Source organism: Hakea prostrata, chromosome 6 (assembly GCF_041222555.1).
Source record: "Hakea prostrata isolate BN-2017 chromosome 6, UWA_Hpros_2, whole genome shotgun sequence".
Taxonomy (NCBI): Eukaryota; Viridiplantae; Streptophyta; class Magnoliopsida; order Proteales; family Proteaceae; genus Hakea; species Hakea prostrata.
Genome location: NC_142605.1, coordinates 41,331,964 through 41,354,631, shown reverse-complemented (window position 1 = coordinate 41,354,631; position 22,668 = coordinate 41,331,964). Strand labels below are relative to the sequence as shown.

Genomic DNA, 22,668 nt, shown 5'->3' with positions numbered 1-22,668 from the left:
TTTTTTTGGTTACGCTATTACGTGTATTGTACATAAGCTGAAGTTAATTTGTTGGACTGAGTCACAAAGCTAAGGTAGAATAAGTATATTAGTCTTTGTGACGCGTTGGATTTAACGTTTCCCCTTCATCTTTTGTTGCAGTTGCCAGGTCATAAAGGCTACCAAGTCTTGTATAGTTGTATCACATTCACATTTTATTGGATTCATGTTTACGTCTACGAAGCTTCCAATGGTCAGCCAAGGACCGAAACTGGAGTAAATATTTAGTCAGTCCAAGAATTTTGATTGGCTCATAAAGATATTCAAAATTTGTTGGCTGGTTACCTTTATATGTCCCATAAATTCTTTATTTTATTAAAATTTATTAAATGGATAAATTTATTAACCGTTGGATAGAGGTCATTTCATGCTCTGTAGTTGGTTTGATCGTCCACTTCTTGTCTGTGCATATGTACCATCAACATATATGTTATTCACTTCACTTTGAATTACAATCATTACTCTTGACAAAAAAAAAAAAATAATAATAATAATAGAATAGATATTTTAAAAAAAAATTGAAATAATTTAGGTTAATAGATTTAATTTTTAAATTTAATTATTTTGATTTTCAACGCAAAGTGTTCTAACGGTAAGACCTATGTCTTTTAATGAAGAGGTTATAGGTTCGACTCTTATTAAGCATTGAGAATGTAGTCGTGCTCGAGCTGTTCCGAATGGAAGACTTCATATATATATATATGGTAATTTAGTTTTATATGTAGGAAGACCTATTTAATGAAAAATTCAATGTCTCATTTACTGAGGTATCCTCTAAAATTAATGTCACTCTGAGAGTTGTTCAATTTATCAATTAAAATTTTCTGTAGGGTAAAAATATATCAAGGACTCTCCCTAATGTTAGAAAATTATAATTTAATGTTGATGTGAGTAACCTAAATATTTCAAAAGAACAAGAATAATCTAAAACAAAAAGCCCTATATTGACTCGTTTCTTCGTCTACTTCTGTCATTTGTAATTTCTTCCACTTCTAAGTATAGATTCTCACAAAGTTTAGAAGATATAGTTTAGAGATAGTATTTTTTTTAACTTAATAGGTAGGAATTCTATTTGATAATTTATTAAATTAGGGGTGACATTAATATTAGGGGGTAAGTTGAGGAATCAAAATTTAGAGTAGTCAAATCACTGAAGAAATGTATAATTTCATCCACCGAAACCAAATAGAACCTTCTAAAGTGTCAATAATAATTAAAGAGCTCTGTTAAAAATTAATAAATACATAAATAAATAAAAAATAAAAAATAATTAAAGACAGCCAGAAAAGGAGGGAGGACTGGAAATTAAGAGTCAACACCGTGTAGTCCAGCGCCGTGATTTATTGACCAAAACAAAATATATTTCGAGAGTAGAACCTTCGGATACCTAATCCTTGTTCCTAACGCCACAAATTCAGAAATTAATTTGAATTTCTTGAAGACCCAGTTTGATTTTGAAATCCGTTTTTCTTTTAAGAAATCTTAATCACCAAGCTCCCTTTTTCTTTATAAAACCATCGACGTCAGAGCAAACATACAACAAAGCAAGAATTAGTTTAGTGGTGGAGAAGAGAGTAGTTCATTTCATTCATATTAATTCATTTTCTTTGATCGATCAATCAGCTATAGAAGCTTTGGGTCCAAAAGAAAGAAAGAGAGCTCGATTGAAACAGCAACAAGAAAATCATGGCGGACGAAACTCGAGCCTTCACATACGCCACCCCATGGCGAACTGGGCACGAAGACGAAGAAGCGATGGAAGCCAGAAAAATCCGTAAAAGATGTTGCAGGTGCTTTTTCTGCTCAATAGCTACCTTTTTGATCATCGTTATAATCCTCATAATCCTCATCTTCACAGTCTTCAAAGTCAAAGATCCAACCATAAGTCTCAATTCAATCACATTCGATAACTTAGCTATCAACAACTCATCTCAACCATCTCAACCATCTTTACCCAGCTTACCCAATTCTCCAGCCGCCCTTTCCAGCAATCCCAGCATCAACGCCACCATGACGGCAGATTTATCCGTCAAGAACCCAAATATTGCTTCTTTTAAGTTCAACCCAGGAACCACTCTTCTCTACTATTACGGCTCCGAGGTGGGAAAGGCTGTAAATCCGGCCGGCAATGCTCAGGCGAAGAAGACAATGAAGATGTATCTTACGATTGATCTTTATGTTCAAGCTGATTCGTCTTCACCAGGTAAACTTCAGCATCTGACGAGCGATCTGACTTCAGGGAAGATGACGATTGATACTTATACGGTGTTGGATGGGCGTGTGAATGTGATAAACATCTTCAAGAAGAATCTGGAAATCAAGATGAACTGCACCATGGTGGTTGGCATTTCTACTTCTGCCATGACCCTTGAAGATATGAACTGTAGCAGTGATGTTAAAGCATTATGATTTTCCTATCTGGGATTTTTTTTCTTTCTCTTTATTTGATTGGATTTATATTTTTTGTTGTAAAATATTGAAAGATCTGTCATTCAGGTTTTGTGTGTACAGAGGATTCTATTCTAAATAAAAGTCCATTCTGGTGGCTAGATCTGTTCATGTACTGTAATGCAGACGCCCGAGCTGAAAAAATAGTGACCATCTGCGTCTGCATCTGCATCTGAATCCTCATTGACCATTTATCCCCAAAAACTCCTCTACTTTCCATGATTCGATACAAACAAAGCTTCCGTTGGAGAGATTAAAATTGAGGTATATTTCATTTGTTCGGGGTAATAATGCCATTTCACAATTTAGAGGGCATTTAAATAATTTAAATAAAAAAATAGCATTTAGATAATTTTATCCCGTGGGTTCTGTGTAATAATTTATTTATCTTTTTTCTTGTTTGAGACTAAGTCAATCATTTATTTTATACATTCTCAGTTTCAGGATAATGAAAAATTATCAAGTACATTGGGTCTTTTCAATTCATCATGATCTCCATTTCCTCAATTTATCATAATATTTGTCCTTCAAAGTTCAAACCTTTTCACGTGATTTATTCATCTTGTGATTTTTTTTCCCTCTCTCTTGCTTCGTGGTGCGTATACCATGGTGGTGTGTCACATGTATCCTAGTTAAAATGCTTTGTGGTGCGTGTGCCGTGGTGGTGTGCCACATGGCCCACATGTATCTTATTAAATTTTAACTGGTTGAAACACCATTTGCACATTTAATGACTTTAACTACAATAAAATCAGTTTTCCTTTAAAATGAACTAAACCATACTTTGAGCGGTTGGAATTAATAAAATTCATCTAGTGTGCATTGATGGTTAGACGGGTTAGAATCCATTCAGTAGGTGTTGGCAGCTATGGGTTTGTAAAATGAATATTCCCTCTTTAATAAACAAGGTTGGAGTCCTTCTCACATAGCAATGGAGGCTGCTTAGAGAGCAGCAGAATTTCATGAGGAAGGAGTAAGATGTGGGGTTGGGTAAGCGGCTCATGATCATGAGGGTGAAATCTTGCTAGCAATCTCGGATCCGATTTAGTTTGGATTGGTTCTCGTGCGTGAGGATTTGACCCTCCGATTTGCGATATTGTACGCATTGCAAGAGGTTTGGAGGAACATAATTTTATTAAAAAGACCAATAACCAAGAGTTGGTGCACTACTGTATTGGGAAAATTTCCTGTAAAATGCCTAAAAATCTTAACCCGATAGTCCATAGTTTCAGATCCGAGAACTCAAAGTACTAGTAGAAGAAAATTTTAAACCATCCGAGTTGAGATCAAAAGTTCGGAGATTGAACCTATGTATTTGGATGAAATAGAAGAAGACCCGACCACCCTAATTGATTGCAAGAATATAGAGAAAGTAAGTTTGGAAGGCATAAAAATGAGATTTTGGCATGAACAAAATCCAACGGTAGAGGACTTTAATGCCAGGTAAAGTATACCATTGATTTAGAAATATTTTGAGGAACCTACCTTCTAAAGCCCATTGAAAATGGCTTTTGCATGTGATAGATATAGGGCAGTGAGCGGGTGGTCGGTTTGACCAACCGCCCTTCCCCGAGAAAGGGCAATTTCAGGTTTTCGGACTTTAAAACCCTATTTTATTACTTTTTAACCTCATAATAGCTTGTTTATGTGATAGATTCTTGCACGTCAAAGCAGTGCCGAAGATCATATTGCAAAGATAATTGTGTGTTGAGGTAAGAAGATCTAGAAACCTCTATTTTCAACCATTCTTTCATGGTATATACAGTGGTTGGTTGCAATAATGATGAAAATGGTGGAAGTTAGTATGAATTGAATGCTTATTCCTATTCCCCATTGTGTTTCCCAACACCATTAAGCAATGAATCATTCTATCTATTCACTTTGAAACTGGTTCATCCTCTTTGAGATGCCTGCGGGCAACTCTTTGAGAGTTAGTTTGGGAATTTTTTTCTTGGGACTAATTGGGATGATTGGAAGGTATTTCTGGGAAAATCCTACTGTTATATTGAAGTCCCAAAGTCATGCTATTTTCTAGGATTATTGTTGATTGTTTGTACTCTTGTATTGTGGATTTCTTGGACATGTGGTGACTATCTTGTCACTAAAAGGTGAGGAATGCATCATCAGGTATTGTGTATTTGACTTGATTCTATTTCTTGTAATTATAAATGACCAATATATCTTTTTATGAACTGTGTGAGACTTTGAACGAATGAAAGGTAATGATGATATTAAACATGATGTGTGTGAAAATTTGGTGGTAAAGTACTACCTACTTATATATATACTAATCCAGGGTTATGGGTTCACTCATTATCTATAGTGCCTATGCATCCACTTAGACTAACTAGGTGTATGGTCAATAAGTGTTTAAATGTATTGGCTAGTAAACCTTGATGAATGCTACTAACTTTTTGGTAGGGGTATTCAAGTCGAATGACCCGTGGTGGCAGTGGCCGGGTCTTGTGAGTATCATACAGGCCCACTGTTATCATGTAATGGTAGAGTTGCATATGTTAGGATTGAGCTTATGGGGCGTCCAAAAGACAATTTGAGTGTTGTGAGGAGGCATGAGAGGCATCTGTTCCCGCATATGTGGATGACCACAGGGTTAAGGAATGGTAGTCTAAAAGACAGCTTGAGTGTCGTAAGGAATAACATTTCTAGGTGGAGAAAGATACTAGACCAAAATGGTACTAGGAATAGGGGTGTCAATTTATAGTCCGAACCATTAAAACCGAACCGCACCGTGCCGGCCCGTTATAGCCCGAACCGAACCTTAATGGGCCGTAATTGGGCTGAGGGTTGTGGAGCCCGTACCAACCCGAAACCGAACCGCAACCCGTTATAACCTGTTTACAACTCATTTTGTAATTTTACATTAAATAATATATGAATCATTATATTACCATTAGGCAGTTGGTATAGACAATTAAAAAAAGTAAGAATGAATTCAAAGATCAAATAGTCATTTTACTACTTAATATTTAGGTTCTTGATTTTTATAGAATGGGGGGGTTTTTTTTTTAATGGAAATTGACCAATAGCAACTTTGCTTTCTATATAATTTTTGCTTTTGTTGTAGGATGCTCAATTGTTTCTTCTTGTTTTTTTTTCTTACACACCATAAACTGTTAATCAACCTGAATCTAAACCGTTAGCCCGAACCCAAACCACACCAAACTGAAACCGGCCCGAAATCGTTATTTTGTCAATGGGCCGTGTTTGGGCTAGGTGTTTTTCAGCCCCAAACCGCACCGTTGACACCCCTAACTAGGAATGAAGATAGGTCTTCGGACCACATGTAGCACGAGGCGTAGTTGACCTTGCATTGAAGCTAGACTTACCGTTGACATGCGCCAGTTTTCAAACCAAATGATGTTGGTAAGAGAGTGGTACCAAATCCCCAGCCACTGGTATGATGTGTGATAATCCCATTAGCGTGAGTTTTTGAAAGACGACTTGAGTGCCGTTAGGAAGAGTGACGAGACTGCCCATAAGAGGCTAGTATTGTAATTTAATGTGTGTTTACCATAAAGACTACATTTATTAGAATTTAGGATCATAATTGCATATTTATTCATTATCTCATCATATATTTATATATTGTATATTGATGTGTGTGATTGATGAGCAATATATGATTATGTTGATCTAAGTGAGTTTTGTCGAACTCACTTCCCTATACATATTATTTTTTAGATTCTGTTACATGATATGATGACTCATTTTACCTGAAGAATTCACTGCCAATAGAGTCCTACAAGGGACTTGCAGGAGAGGACACAAAGGCACATTGAGAGATGTGCCCTTGCTCAGAGTGCTCCTATAGAGTCTAGCTTTCTAAGGCTGTGAAGATTTCTTAAAAAAAAATAGTTGGTGTAATTGCTATTCGTTACATTGTCTATTAAATTGTTAGGCAGGGACACAACTTTTACTCTTAGACTCCGATAACATTTAATTAGGCTTCTGCTGTTATACAATTTCTTCATTTTATACTCTGATTTTAGATTCATTACTTTTGATTATGATTTGAGGATGATTGTAATAACTTAATAATTTGATACTTTAATTCTTTTTGCTCTTAGATTATATTATATGATATTGTGTCGTTATGGATTGGTTGTGAACTTGATCCTATAGTGTTATCACCTCCAGAGGTATTTCAGTGTTCTGGACACAGGCTAGGTAGGGTGTGACATTTTTCCTTCCCCAGCAAAGCTTTGGTGTACGTGATTCCTCGAGGCATTTTATTTTTGGTCTAGCATTTTGAGGAGTATAATTTCGCTTTTGTTACTAGGACCTGCAATACTTTATAGATATTCTAACCAAAAAGGCCGAGTTTGGTAGAAGAAACAACTCTTTAGCCGCTTTCCACTCCTTGACTCAGTGATGTTTTTCCTATTGCCTCGGTTGCTCCTAAACAAAAAAGTGAAACGGATATGTGGAAGTACCGATATCGACAAACATCACAATCCAAACGGATGATCCGATACGGAAGTTGTTACCCCCAAATAGAAAATTGTCGATTAGAATAAGATGAGCAGAGCAGCCAGAAGAAGTGGAGGAGAAGAAGGAAGAAACGTTCGAAGTCAACACCGTGTTATCGTAGCCGTATTATTCAGACTAATGGCGGAAAAACATAAACAAATTTAAATAAACACGAAGTAGATGTAGATCAACCTTCTTCTAGAACAAACCGAGTCCCATAAGTTCTGCTATTGAATGCCACATCATATCATTTTTAAATTTCTTAAGACTTGGTTGACTGGAAACCCAGAAACCCATCAATCCATATTCCTTGATGCTTCCCAAGCTCTTCCTCTCTCTCTCTCTCTACGCTCTATATATATAGAGTTAGATATTATCAATACCCACAGAGGGCAAAGCAGCAAACCAGAGAAGAACACACAAGTACTCGAGAGGACCCTCTACGAAGGACAAAAGCAAAGGCTCCAACACCTTATAGCTGCCTAATCCCTTCGTGGTTGCTGATTGCACATCTCGTCTTGCTCTCGAGCGCCTGTGGTGAAATCATTAATCATGGTTGAGGAAGAACAAGCCAGACCCCTAGCACATGCCACACCTACACGAACCACCGATGTAGAAGACGCTTCCGACGAAGCAAGGAAGAAGCTCCGCCGTAAAAGATGTATCCAGTGCTGTGGGTGCGCATCAGTTACGCTTCTGATCGTGGTTATAATCATTATAATCCTCATCTTCACTGTCTTCAAAGTTAAAGATCCTACCATTTCTCTCAACTCAGTCACTTTCGATCAAGTCTCCGTCGGTAACGCCAGCACCACCACCACACCCAACTTGCCCGGCGCTCCGGCCACCACCACCGATTCCAGCCCCAGCATCAATGCAACGATGATTGCAGATATGTCAGTGAAGAACCCTAACGTCGCTTCCTTTAAGTTCCAACCGGGCACCACTCTTCTCTACTATTATGGGTCAGAGATCGGAACGGCTGATAACCCGGCTGGTAACGCCAAGGCTAAGAAGACGATGCACATGAACCTTACCATTACTCTTTCCATTGTAGCTGACTCTTCAACTCCTTCCAGGCTTCAAAACCTGACCCGTGATCTCAGTTCAGGCGAGATGACGATGGAGAGCTACACTGAGTTGTATGGGCGCGTCAACGTGTTAAATATCTTCAAGAAGAACGTTGAGATCAAGATGAACTGCACCATGACTGTTGAAATCTCATCAGCATCATCCATGTCTCTTAAAGATATGCAGTGTAAAAATAAGGTAAAGCTCTAGGGTGGGCTTTGAAGAATTTCCAGGTCGGATTACATACTCTTTATTTTTATTGTATTTGACTTCTCTTCTTCTCTTCTTGTTTGAGAGATTGTATTAATTGGAGTTCTTGTTGTATTTTTTTCCTTTTCTTTTCTTTTTCGGGTTACAGTTACGGAATTATTATTATTATTATTATCATATGGATCTTGTTGTAAATTGAAGTCTCTTTCATTCTTTAACTATTTCATATTTATAGAAGCATGGATTCAGATAATGGAACCGGTCAAAGATGGCTTCCTCGATCTTATATTTTCTGTTATTGGGTTATCGGAATCCAGACCTCTTCCACGCACAACGTTTCCTCGTGCAATTCCCAATTCAATATGAGCAACTTGACCGCAAAGTGTAGAGGATTTGCTGGGTCTGATGGCGAAATTCAAATGGAAGTGGCATAATTAAACACATATATGAATCAAGACGAAAATGTTGAAAATAGTTTTGTTTTGTTTTTGAAATGGACTCAGTTCCCTTTCACCCACGGCAAGTGGTGGATCATTACCGTTGGATCCACATCAATCGGTAAATATAATAATTATCCTTCAACGGGGAGGTCATGGGTTTGCACCCATTCGACGACGACACATGTATTAGTAATATTTCCCTCCGGAAGCTCTTATCCCAAAAAAAAAATGATGCCTTAGAGAACCTTTTACACCACCCCCACCTCCCACCAAAAGAAAATTTTGATGTGTTAGAGAAGCATCATAGGGGTATTTTAGAGGTAGACTTGAATGGTGCGCATTAAATGTGCAGCACCTGCTACCAATAATTGAGATTGAAATCTCGATTGGTATTTCAAAGGTAGATTTCAACGTTGCGCATTAAATGCACAGCACCTGCTGCCAACAATTGCGATTGAAATCTGGATCGGTATTTCAGATACAGACTTGAATGTTGCGCATTAAATGCGTAGCACTTACTGCCAACAGTTGAGATTGAAATCTCGATCGAGATTTAGATCTTGACCGTTAGCTACATAGTTAATGCACAACACTAAAGTTAAACCCGATACTTCAACGTTTTCTATGGGCATGGTGCTTTGAAAAGATTATCTTAGGGGTTTACATATAACTAAATATAAGGGTGAAAGAAGTCTTAACCTCATACTATAAGACATTGGTTTTTACCAAATTAAGCAAACCCCTCAAGATTCTAGAGTTATCTATGAAAATTTTTAATTTAAACATTGCCCATGACTTTAAAAGATGGGCTCATAATAATAATGCATTTTAGTTAGACCCAATAAATTGATCTTAATGGGCCTTAGTAGTCAAATTGTCCACTAAAGGGCCTATACATGACCCGAATCCCTTAACCCCACCCATCTGCTACTTCCAGTTGAGTAAGGATTTGACATTTTCGCTATGGTACAGAGACATATAGGGATCCCCTGCTAGAGTGTGGTTCATATTTCATGACGGAGATGAAATTACAATCACAAATTATGTAGGACTCATAAATAAAAAATAATAAAGTATTTTAAAATTAAGAACAAATTGCATTGGCATCCCAAAATAGAGGCCTTAAAGCACTGATACCCCACTTTATGTTTAAAAAACATATAGATCTTAAAATTGGATTTTAATTGGATATATTTGTTATATTTATCATTAAAAACAGTTAAATCATTAGTTATTTTCAAAAATATCCCTATAATAAATAGTGTCTGAAAAGTTTTCAGTGATAAATTTGACAAATATATCCAATGAAAATCTAATTTTGGGGTCTCTGTATTTTTTAAACATAAAGTGGGCAATGCTTTAAGTCTTTAAGACCTTCATTTTGGGGTGCTTGTGCAATTTGTTCTAAAATTAATAAACCCCATTACCATAACCCTGTAGGTTCCCCCCATAATTCTTGGTCAATAGCCGTCAAGAGAGACGATCGAGACCTACTATTCATCGATCACATATGGTTTCGGGTTATGAGAACCGGCAAAAACCGGAACCAAACCAAACTGAAAAATAATGTGAGGAAATTCAATATTTATAGACTCGCAAAAGTCTACTTAAATCAAACATTTGGTTTCTGGTTCAGCTTCGATTTGGTACATTACATGTATTATACCTGTGGTTTTTAAATTTTCAAATTTTGAAATGAAAATAATTTTTAAAAAAATAACGAACGCAATCAACGTTGGAATTTGGAAATGTGAGGAGATCTTAGTCATTGAATCCATGGAGTGATGGATGGACAGAACGAACGATCATGGAAGGTTCTTTTTCATGGTGAAGTGAATCTCTGCATACATGCATGGACAGTTTTTCGTCATTCATGGCTATGCTTAGACATGTTTCCTCCATAGAATATGGGAAGTGTCTCTCAAATCTCCCCTCTAAGTAGAACACCATGCACTGTATACAAGGGTCAATGATTTTGCTTTTTAACTTCAAAACCAAAGAATTTGATCAACCTAGCATGAAATATTAATGGGCTTAACTTATTGGGTAGCTTCAATGCATTTGATGTTTCCATCAAGTACCTAATACATTGATACCATATGAAGCTCTGTTTGGATCAATAAATCTAGATACTTTTTGCGTTCTTACTTCACCACAACGTAATTAATGCAATTAATAGACTAGTAGGTTTGGGGACCATTGTTGTGCCTGAGTTTGGAGACACTGGTCCTGAAACTATGACCAACTTAAAATCTGTGTAAGGAATTTATCGAATGGATAGAGTTAACTGTCACACCTACTTGAATTGGGATTTTTTATCCGTCAGGTAGAAAGTCTATACTCTCTTATACTTTTTTGTCACACATTAGAAGAGGGACCAGTCTTTAAATTCTAACAAGACAATCATAAGTAGGAACTCTCAATAAGCTCGTTCGTAATGTGTGGGGAACAGGTGTGGAGAAAGCACAGAACTCTATCTCGATCGATAGAAGATCTAGACTCGACTCTAATCCCCATGTTGGCATTCCCCACGATAGACTTCTCCCAGACTTGCTTCAAAGTATCCCGTCCCTTCCATCATTACCGTATGTTGCTTTAAATAATCCAAATCAAAACCACACCATCACCATCATCGTCTATCTGTTAATGCCACTTGATCGCCCCTCAGGTTTCTCCAATGTTGCACAGAGCAAAGCAGTAGAGCAACCCTAGGGCTAAAGGTCCCATGATCCCCTCCATTTTTTTTTGAAATTTTTTCACTTCCCTTTCAATTATATAAAAATTTTTCTTGGCCCTCGTTTCACGTGTGAAATATCAACACCTAGGCCGTTTTCGCAATTTGTTGAAATTTCCGGTGCATGTGTAAAATATCAGTATTTACATCTTGACACTAACTCTGCACAGGTGGGTGGATGGCATAAATTGAATATCCGATTCCATGAGCCGACCCGTTTTCCTTACGCAGCCAATGCAAAACTCGTTACAGTTTCGCTCATTTCCCTCCCCAAAGCCCTAATCCCTAGTTAATCCATCGTCTCGGGAATAACTGTAACAGATCTTCCGTATTTGCAAGAAACCTGCAACAACCAGACAAATGCCATCCCTCTGCCTATTTTCGAACATGCATGGAACATCACCATCAGTGGCCTTCACGGAAACCAAAGATGTCACTTCTCTAGACTGCCTTGACTACCAGCTTCAGACTCAGAACTCATGCTATCAGCTTCAGACTCAGAACTCATGCGAAGATCGCAGGTGACTGGAAAAAAGAAGGAAAGCAAACGAAATCACTCGCGACCTGCGTGAGTTTCTACAAAACCCTAAGCAGATCTGTAATGTTTGTGTTAACCGTGTAGGCATTCATTTTTCGTTGCTTACCTTCTCTTCCGTCTTCTTTTGACTGTTTTCCGGCATTGTCGCTACTTTTCCTACCACTCTTTACAATGACAGCGGTTCCTTCTTGGTTTTTAATTGCAGAACAAGAATAAAGATAAAGAGAAACACAGAAACCAATAAACTAATACAAATCAAAAAGGAAATAAAGATAAAATCCTTGTTTGTATCTTGGTTTCCTTGACCAAAAAGGAGGTTCCTTTTCAGGAGATTTTAGGATTTGAATAGAATTTCGGATTTCTAGCATTGAGGTTGCTTGATTTCCAAGATGATTCAATGTCATCCATTTGACAAATCTGAAGATCTAAACTAAACTTCATATAAAATTCCAGATTTATATGATACAGGTTACATTATGTCTAAGATGATTCACCGATTCATTTCATCGAACGCATCCGGCATCTCGTCTGAAGATCTAATCTAACAAGACTGTAGATTGCATTTTTTACTAGCTCAGACGAGTAAAATTGATCATCTACTAACTGGTCATTCTCTATCAGACCATCCTTAACACACTAACAAGTCACAACTCTCGTCTCCTAGATTTCCTCCTTTTTACAAAAACTGATAATACTAAATATGGATTCACAGATCTAATTCTTGCTTCTGTTTCAACACTCGAGTAACTCAACTGATATCAGGTCATCGTCCATCATCTTCTTCAACTGCAAGCTTGAGCAACGGTTCCTTCTTCTGAAGAAATCCTATTCGAACTCATTACTTTCTCTTTAGAGAGATCAAAGGAATTTTTACACGGACTAATTGTTTTCTCGTGAGAGGAATCGCTTGAACTACGCGAAAGCATGGACGTCTCTGAATCTGCGAAACCATCAACTACATTATATAAAAGGAAAATTCATAAAATAAAACAAGAATTAGTTCAGAGATCAGATCGATACCTCTTGTAGCATTAAACGATTTTTTGCAGTGCAAAATAGCCCCTTGGATCCCGTCATGCTGCTGCAACAATGAATCATCGCGTCTACTAGATTGAGACGGCAATGTAGGTGCCGCAGCCACAGCCGACGAAGCAGACCTGCTTTTTCCTAAATGCTTACAGACCACACGCAAACCCGCCGGCAAGCTCCCCTGTTTCTGGCTCCGAAGACCACACTGCACTTCGGTCTCCTCTGTTTCTCCCTGGGGGTTGTTCTTAGCTGCTTTCGGAGAGGACACTGGTGTTGTCGTCGTCGCCGGTGCTGCCTTCCCTGACCCCGAGCTCAACTGTAACTTCAGTTTCTCCCCGTACCTCCTCGAAACCTTCACATAGAGAGGCTTGATCATCTTCAGATACTTCTGCACCACATCCTTGGAAAACCTTTTGTCATCCGTAGCCGCCTCATCGGAGCTGTTCTGCTTCTGAGGCTTTTCTCCAGAGCTTCTAGAACTGTTGTCTCTGGTAAACAGAGAAGCGATAGGAACCTCTTCGACCTTCAACTTCACCGTGAGAAATTTTCCTTGCCGGTGGCGTTGGGTCTTGGGCTGTTCATCTTCTTTCGCAGCAGTCGCAGCTTCAACATTTGATTCCGACTTCTCAGAAGTTGTCGATTTGGACTTCTTGAGCCCCAGCGTGAACACCCTTAACTTTGTGGCAGTTTTCAACAAGGAGATAGGGAACTGAGACTTCGAGTTCGGCTCGGAAGGGTTGAAATCAAGCGACGATGGCTCCAAAGGCACAAGCCTTCCTTTAAAGAAGAGATCATCCGAAGGGGAGAGCGAGAGATTCGCGTCCGAGTTGCCACCGCTCGACACAGAAGACAAGGTGAAGTTAAATTCTCTTTCTCCATCGGTGACGGTCGACGAACCTCCGTCATCTTCCTCGTCGTGTCCGCTGTTACTATAAACATCCTGGTCGCTGCCAGTGCCGCCGTCGTCGTCGTCTCCACCTTCACCGTCTTCGTCGTCCGGCATAAACTCCATGTCGAAGAAGGACCCTTCATCGCCTTCATCTTCGTCCGTTTCCACCGCCTGTGGCCGTACGGTTTCGGCTATGGTGGTGGTGGTGGTGCCAGAGACCGTGCTTGCATTGTTTCCGGTGACTCCAGCTCCTCTCCAGTACTTGAGCAAGCTGAAAGCTTCCATGGTTGGGATAGCCAGAGCAGAAAACGAAACAGGAACGCTTGGGTCTGCGATAGAAGACTTGTTCTACTCCGTTTTAGGGCGCGAAAGAGAAGATGAAAAGGGCAGGTGGTGGAAAGGAGGTATTTGTTTAATGGCGCTGCAGTACTGAAAATGGCATGACAGAGCTACACAGTACGTGTTGAGCTCTAGCAGGGCCTGTGAGAGAGAGAGAAGGGTCTGCTTTTATTTTGGTTGTTTCTTTGTTTTAAATTTTAAGGTGTCGTCTACGTGGTTGCAGGGCAGTCATGTGACTTTGTTAGAGCAGTGTCTGCGCGTCAGAGCAAGAGAGAAGAGAGAGAAATTGGAGATGACCGTGTAAGCAAAGGAAGTGTGATACTGTGATATACGTATACTGATACTGAAGACTACTGATGATACACCAAAGCAGCAAGTCTCATACATACGAGCCAGTATGTATCAACGTCATTAATCACCACTTATTGCGTCTAGCAAAGGAGCTGAGGTGGAGGATGGGGCGAAACTTCCCAAAAAAGAGGACCTGATAGGGCTTGGCTGGCTATAATAGAGGAAGAGGAGATGAGAAAAAAGTAGAAAACTTTCAACTAGAAAGCAAGTAAAGGTAAAGAGAAGAAAAAGCCCAAAGGCCAAACAAGGAAGACATCAAAGTAAGCAGCATCCACGAAGAAAGAGGAGGTGATGAGGGTGAAGTGTTTTTCTTATGCTCCTGCCCATCTTCTGCCCTTAGGTTCAGGCACCCTGGCGTTGGGTCCGACACCAACAACAAATCAACCTAGAGAGGATGCGAAAATCTGCTATCTTGCAGTTGCAGCAGTTAGCTCTCTTGAAAGCTACACTACCTTTACCTCACTGTTTGAGAAAACTCTGAATCTCTCCCGAATCACAAAAGATTTGACCTCCTTTGGTCAATTTCGCCATGCTAGCCCAAACCGAAAGACCAGCACGGTATGACGGTTCATGTCCATTAGTGGGTCCCGCTGAGAGATCCTATCATATTAACATCAGAGAATCTGAGAATGAATGGATGAATTTCATTTCCATAGAATTTTGAGCAGCTCCACTCCAAGGGTGATGATTCGGTGGGTCCTACCATTGGAGATGGAGGAGAGGAGTCACGGCTTATGAGTGTGGGTTTGGCTTTTGGCCGGATTTCCTGCGACTAGACAAGACTATGGGTTCCAATTCTCCATATCCACTACCATGAAGAGGGACCCCTTCGAACCCACTAATCCTATAAATTCCAACTCCTAATAATGAGCTTAACAGTCACCCGACTTGCACTGTTAAGCTTAATTTAATTAGGGTTTAAGCCTAATCACACCTTAAAAGCAAGAGAAGACTCTAGTGAGTATGATTAGATGAATGACGTAACCTCATAAGCATTTGTGTGTTTGGTGGAGTAGAAATACCTTGTTCATTTTCTACCCAAAAAAATACTATATATATTTTTTCATTCTTATCTTTTTTATCTTTTGGTTGAAAATGGTTTAGGGGGCCGGACCACCGTGGGGCTCCCTTTGCGCTTTGGGCGCTTTCGCCCCCCCCCCCGCCCGGCCCGCCTTATATTAACGTGCTATCCACGCCACGCCCAAGATATCAAGATTACAAATATCTAAAAACCAAGGATCCAAAATAAACCAAAGAGTCTGGCATATTATGAACATAGGCTTACAAGTAAGGGAGTCAACTATTGCATTACACTCCCTTTTAACATGATGAAATGAAAGATTCTATAACTGAGAGGACAGGTTCTAAACATCCCATACAATATTCTAAATGTCCATTGGAATCAGCTCTAGCTTGTTCACAAAATTGATTATTCCGCAAAATCTGATTCCACCAGGACATTTCTAAAGTCTCCCTCCAGGGCCATTAAGATTCCCTCCCTAATAGCAAACGCTTCTCCCATTAGAATTGAGTTGAATTGAGCAAGAATTGTTAGCCCTTTAATGGGCTTACCTTCAGAATCTTTGTAGACAATACCCAACCCACCTCCTCTATCTTTGAACACTGCATCAAGATTGATATTCAAGAAGCTCACTAGAGGGCACGTCCATGAAAAGGGGGTTCTAGGGGCTTCACTTGACATCCAACTATTCTCTTCATTGCAAGAACCTCCATTGCATCTAGAAAATTCATTTGCCTCTGTCGTTGCCTTGTTCACCACCTACAATGGACTCCATTGAATCCCTTTAAAGATCAGATCGTTGTGAGCAATCTAGATTCTCCAACATAAATAAGCAATGGACTAGTCAATTCCTTGAACACCGATTTCTCAGAAGGTAAGACTTGCTTCCACCCAATGATAGCAGCACTTACTCGAGGATTAGCAGGAGGGGAAAAGAAAGAGCAGCGGCAAAAAACACTCTATGAGAAAATTCACAATCTATCAATATATGGTCAGTTGATTCCAAAACTCCACATCTGCAACGTCTAGGATCGATCTGTGGGTTTCTCTTGCTCAATTCACCAACTGAAGGTAAGGCCCCTACACACGGCCTTCACAGCATATTATGAACTTTTGAAGCTGAATGACAATTCAAAATATTTTTCCATACCACAGGATCGATATTATTCCTGCCAAATCTAACAGAAGAAGATGGTTGATTCATTTTTCCCCTTTCCGCGTTGTTCAAGAGGTGATGATATGCTAACTTAACAGAAAACATACCACTTTTGGCAGGCACCCAAATTTTCCTATTTTCTCTTGGAGCCATACTAATTTTGATTTTCAAAATTGCCTCAACGTCAGCCTGATCAAACACATCTTTAATTAGTTCCTCTTTCCAACTCCTCGATTCAAAGTCTATGAGATAAAAAAAAAAAAAAAAAAAAAACCCAAGTGATTCCTCTATGATCCCTGTTATAGCTCTTGGTTTTGTAGTCAAGGCTTGAAAGAATACACTGGTCTTCCCAAAATCTAATAGGTGATCCATCTCTCACTGTCCAAACCAAACCTGAACTTAGAACTTTTCTGCTCAAAAACACTTCTCCATGGATTAGATCAGCTATTGAGGTCAAGAAATATGAATTGGGAAAGCATATTTGTTTTAGAAATTTGACCCAATAAAAGTTAGGGTTAGGCCAGACCTTCCAAGCTAGCAAACATAACAGGGTATATATTATGCAAATAAGGATCTCTAAATCCCAAGCGCCCCCCCCCCCCATGCTTGGACTGACATGGTATCTCCCAAGATCCCAACAAATCTTTCTTTTGTTATCTTTCTCTCCCCTTAAGAAGCTGTTAGCATCCTTCTTAATCTTATTGTGATGAGATTTAGGAAGAAGAAAGTGAGATATTACAAAGTTGTTGATGGTGAGATCTATAGACATCAAAAGAACTTCTTGTTCATTCTTACCAAAGAAAACAATATGTTGTTTACTAGTCTCAGTTCAGGTTAAAAACCAAGAATAATAAATTTTTAGGTCAATTTCTTTACGATAGAGCACGAAGTGCAACACTAGGTCTTAAATGACAAAAAACCAAGGCTTGTAGACCAAGCTAAACCAAAGCCTTCAATACAATAGTGTGGAGGCCATTGCAGCAAGGACAAACAACACATTAGGGCTCCAAGGAGAAACTGGACCAATAGCAACTACACGACAAGCTACAGGAATATTGTAGGAGGCAAATGAGCTTATTTCTCACTTTAGTTGTCTCATATTCAAGAAAGATTTGAAATATGTGTTATTTGATTCCCACCAAACATTATTGAGTAGGGATTCTTCTTTCTCCTTATGGTATATGTAATGGTTCTTACCCCAAATATAATATAAAGCTATCAATTCCTAAAAAATATGAGTGAATTCTTCTTTCTCCATAGTTAAAAGAAAACTCAAATTTCTAACATATTTAAATATGAGTAGGGATTATTATATTATTTTATTGTTTTCTTTTCTTTCTTCTCTGTTAGTCTAAGGGTTATTTCACACCTCAGGACATTTCTTCATGATAGTCCAGATTCCATGTTTACCATATGTAAGACAAATTTTCCAAAAGGTTATCATCCTCCCTAAGTGGCTTTTTAATGGACCCTACTTATCCTATTCTTTTGTTTCATCTATGTTTGTATAATTTAAGTGATTAAATCAATATAAAATTGCAATATGGATCCATGGGTGCATATCATATCCTTTACTTTTTCTCTTAACTTCCTCAAATCATGCTGGCATCAAAACTTTGTATTTTCTTAAGCTTCCTTTCTTCCCTTCTTCACCAAATCCCCCGAGAGGTCCTAGAAAGGAAAGCTAGCTAAAGATTGCCCCACCCTAACACCACTTTTTCTGCACTCTTCACTCTCGTCGTCATTCCATGATCACAATAGTCCAATCTAGGTCTCCTTTTCTACTTGATCTTTGAGATATTTCAACTGTTCAGATCTTGTACTTATATTTATTTGTGGTTCTTGAGTGCAGAAGACCCCACCAATGGTGTGACCTCTGTAGTCACATTATGGTTTTCTCACTCTCTGCAGAAACTGCAAATATGTATAGTGGTGGGAACTGTAAGCACTTGTGATGAAAACCTGTACAGTATCTTCAAAAGCCTGGAACACAGAATTTATTTTGTTTATTACTTAGTTATGAAAGAATGATTAATGGGTATTTGAAATAATTGTGCACAAGAGAGAAAGTAAAAGAAAGAGAGAAAAGAAAAGATAGAGACATACTGAATCTTCACTTTTCATGCATTGCAGTGGGGACTGAAACATTTTATGGCTTTGGTTTTTGTTGGCCCAGTTACAGGGACCTTTCATAGGTAAAGACTTGGAAAGTACTGTCAAACTGAGTTAGATGGGTTGACCCTAAAGTATAATCTTCCTGCAAGTGAAACAGAGTGCTCTTGGCCTCTTTTGATTTTTCTGGGTACGAATTAATGACAGCAGCAGTGATGGATGGAACAAATCCTGAAGGGATTTTTTTTGTTAAGAGGGACAGGTTGATCCATTGAAGACCAATACTCTCTTTCCTGGCCCAGACGGATGGCCCAAAAAGGAGCCCATTTCCCTTTGGAGCTGAATTTAACTTAGATCTCAAGAGCCCATTTATTTCTGAAGTCACGATTTGGCATAGATGCTGTGGTTCAGGCCTTAGCTACATCAAGAATTATTTTGGGTTTCCTAGTCCAATTGGAACCAGAACAGTTTTTATTTTTACTGTGGCTTTGTAGGATATGTTGGATGGAACTTTGTTGAAATTGTTTGATAGATAAATTGTCCCAACTACATCTTTGGGGTTCTGAGTGCTGATCTTTTTGAGTTTCTCCCGTTGTCTGGTTTGAGTAGTACCGACCAATCGTCCCATTCTATCATCACACTATTCTGAGGACACAAGGTCTAACGAGTCCGGATCAGCTACTCCCCGACGGCTTTACCACCATAAATTCAAAGGGACCCGGGGTTGGGTGATGGAGGGTTTTTTTTTTAATTTTATTTTATTATTTTTCCGGTGGGTCCCACCGAATTTGTGGTGGTAAACCCATTGGGGAGCACTCTGTGCTCCTCGTCAGGGATGATGATCCGGATTCAGGTCTAACAACCCTTATTGACTTGGATTCCTCAATCAAAAGTAATGAATAAGTATTGAACTATAGGTCTAGGACCAAGTCAAAATTTAATGTTTGCTTCCCCAGAATGACATTAAGGAGCTATAAATTGTCATAAGCAAATAATACGGTGTTACTTAAACTTCTTAACCAAATCAACACTTCATGGAAGTTCAAAGCCATCAACTGAATCAAGCAAGGAGGAAGCAGAAACAATACACACCAGCAAACATAGAGCAACAATTTGGAGTCCTTCCACAAAGCGGATTCTTTAAGGTGAACACTGACGCAGCCAAGAATAGAAGCAACGGCAAATCAGGCCTTGGGATTGCTATAAGAGATGAGAAAGGCATTCCCTTACTGATGAAATCTATTCCTTTACGTTTTTAGAAATCTTTGATGGTGAAACCTTGGTTGTAAGAGAAGGGATCAAAGCTGCTCTTGAGTTGGGACTAAATCATGTAGCTATAGAATCTGATAATTTGGAGCTGGTGTTAGTTCTCAAAGCACCCTCCAAGTCGGCCCCTTTGACTTCTCAAACAGTATTCTTATATATTCGGCTCCTTGCAGCCAATTTGTCTTTGTGTTTTTTTTTCTCTTTTATTCCTAGAGAGGCCAATGTAATGGTCGATAGTCTAGCAAAGCTGGCCATGTCTATCCCGGAAGAGACATGTTGGCCTACTACCACTCCGTGGTTGGACAACCCAAGTTGTGTCCCCACATGTTTTTCCCTCTAGTTGAATGGATTAACTTCATACCCAAAAAAAAAAAAATCAAACAAGGAGGTCAAATTTATGAGTATGGATTCAATTTTAGGGGGGAAAACCAATTCTAGTGTAATTTGGGACTCACAGCCCATATGTATGAAGCCCATCAAGGCATTAAACACTCGCTTCTTCCTATATTTATGAAAGTTTCTTACATCCATAACTTCGTATTGAATGCAACAGCTGTGGATACCCACCCACCTGGCCAGCTCCCAAGGAGGAGAGAAACAACAAACGAAAAAAAAAAAAACAACCCAAGCAAGAAAAAAAAAGTCTGCTATTGTCTCTCTCTCTCTCTTCTAACAGGGATGAAACTCTGCATCGCATATTCTGCCGCAAAATGTCCAGTAGAGCTTCTGCCGCCGCCGCCTCCACCGGCAACGGTAGCGGTGGCGGTAGTGGAAGTGCAAGTTACTTCCTTAAGAACCTCACCACACCTCGGCCTTGGCTACGCTATTGCCTTCGCTTTAGGGTTTCTTGTCCTGCTCTCCACCGTTCTCCTTGCCTCCTACGTCTGTTGCCGGGCTCGCTCTCGTTCTCGTTCTCCAAACCCAGGCAGCTCCGACTCTAACTCCGACTCTTCAGTCGTCAATGGTGTCATCCTCCCTCGAATTATCTTCGTTGCTGAAAATGACGATGGCAGCGGAGACGAAGAGAATGTTGCTGGGCTCGATCAAATGGTCATCAATTCGTACCCAAAGTTCCCCTTCTGCAAGTCAAGTAATCGTGGGAGTGGAGATTCAGTGTGTTCGATTTGTCTTTGTGATTACAAGGATGGGGAGATGCTACGAATGATGCCCGATTGTCGACATTTCTTTCATCTGTGTTGCATCGATGCTTGGTTGAGGCTTAATGCTTCTTGCCCTGTTTGTCGCAATTCGCCGTTACCCACTCCGTTATCCACTCCACTCTCTGAGCTTGTGCCGTTATCACAGTACCCCAGGTGATCAGAGGAGGTGATGCTTTGTATTCTGTTGTTCTACACTTTTCTGTAAATTTTGAGTTAGCGAAGTTTTGGAGCTGCAAAGATTGAAGCTTTTTTTGTTTTCTTTCTTTCTTTCTTTTTTTCTTTTCCTCTTTGTATGTTTTTTGGGATTCGTTTGTTAGCGATCTGACGTAATGGCTACCAATGTGTTTTGTTGAGTTTAGGGTTTAGGTTTGATTGGTAAAGAATGAAATCAAGTTCAAAATTCAAGTTCAAAATTCAAGTTCGCATAGTCTTTTAAGTTGAAGCACTATAGTCGTCTTCTACAAGTTTGAAGCAACCCCTGCAGACTGATCTCCTTGCTAAGCTCTGTTTATACAATCACTCTGGTTTGATGCTTTGAAACAGTGTGTATATTTTGCTATACTCAAATTCTTGGTTAGGGAATGCAATTAATGTTGTAAAGTAACCATGCTCTTGTTTGACTTAACGTAATGTGTTTTAAATTTTTGTTTATGTCTGTAAAATTTTAAGTCATTTCGTGCAAACTACGATTCTGGAAAGAACAGAGGAGAAGAGAAGGTACGGTTTGTAGCCTGTAGGGCAGTTGGTCTGGTTTGACATATTTTGTTTTATTTGACTTTTTTATGTCTTGTCTTGGACTTATTAATGTTACTAATTAAATTTCTAGTCTCTGTCCTCCCAAATGTGGAGTTCTGGACTTGTTTTCATGTGCTTACATGAGCTACAGCACAGTGTAAAATGTGTAACTGAAGCTATCTCTGGACTTCATGGCCCACCTTGAGACTTGAGATCTTTAGAAAGTCTTCCCGAGTTATTCAAAACTTTGCAGTGCCTGACATGGACATGCATTAAAAAATTGCTTCTGCATTGAGCTGATCGCTTTTTTTTCCAGTTCTGTTTGTTTGTGGACTTGTGGGGAAACTGTTTTTTTTTCTTTTTCCTTCTTATATCTTATCGTGTGGGAGGGGAATGGAGGAATTCTCTCCAATCCAGCAGTTGGGTTGCAAGATGGGGAATCAATGCTGTCTTCTTTATGTATAACCAAGAAGTTTTGTTTTAGTTTATGGGAACATTAAGTTATCTTAGCCAAATCTTAAAGTTAGCAGAAAATTTGGTTCGAAATTTTGTTTTGCAGAAATCTGCTGTGGAACTTTGCTAGAGTTAACAGAAAGATCCTTCTCTGCTTACTATCAAACGCAACCTGAAGAGTTGCAG

At 39.2% G+C, this 22,668-nt stretch overlaps 4 protein-coding genes across 4 annotated transcripts; 3 read left to right on the top strand and 1 right to left on the bottom strand.

Moving 5' to 3' along the window:
- The first annotated feature begins 1,493 nt into the window (after positions 1-1,493).
- Positions 1,494-2,711, top strand: LOC149014220 (uncharacterized). The gene has a single exon (XM_089159635.1). The coding sequence runs from the start codon at positions 1,726-1,728 to the stop codon at positions 2,446-2,448; it is 723 nt and encodes a 240-aa protein (XP_089015761.1). The 5' UTR covers positions 1,494-1,725; the 3' UTR covers positions 2,449-2,711.
- A 4,588-nt stretch (positions 2,712-7,299) lies between these two features.
- LOC149014219 (uncharacterized) lies at positions 7,300-8,434 on the top strand. Its single transcript, XM_089159432.1, has one exon. It carries the CDS (start codon positions 7,531-7,533, stop codon positions 8,257-8,259), a length of 729 nt encoding a protein of 242 aa, XP_089015558.1. The 5' UTR covers positions 7,300-7,530; the 3' UTR covers positions 8,260-8,434.
- A 3,305-nt stretch (positions 8,435-11,739) lies between these two features.
- On the bottom strand, positions 11,740-14,476 carry LOC149014218 (putative membrane-associated kinase regulator 2). Its single transcript, XM_089160200.1, has 2 exons — positions 12,992-14,476; positions 11,740-12,911 (listed from the first exon to the last, which is right to left on the bottom strand). Exons 1-2 carry the CDS (start codon positions 14,172-14,174, stop codon positions 12,754-12,756), a joined length of 1,341 nt encoding a protein of 446 aa, XP_089016326.1. The 5' UTR covers positions 14,175-14,476; the 3' UTR covers positions 11,740-12,753.
- A 6,290-nt stretch (positions 14,477-20,766) lies between these two features.
- On the top strand, positions 20,767-22,082 carry LOC149014217 (RING-H2 finger protein ATL67-like). Its single transcript, XM_089159574.1, is given in 2 exon segments — positions 20,767-20,940; positions 20,942-22,082. Coding segments are annotated over 2 exon segments (606 nt in total). The 5' UTR covers positions 20,767-20,844; the 3' UTR covers positions 21,452-22,082.
- Positions 22,083-22,668: the final 586 nt, after the last annotated feature.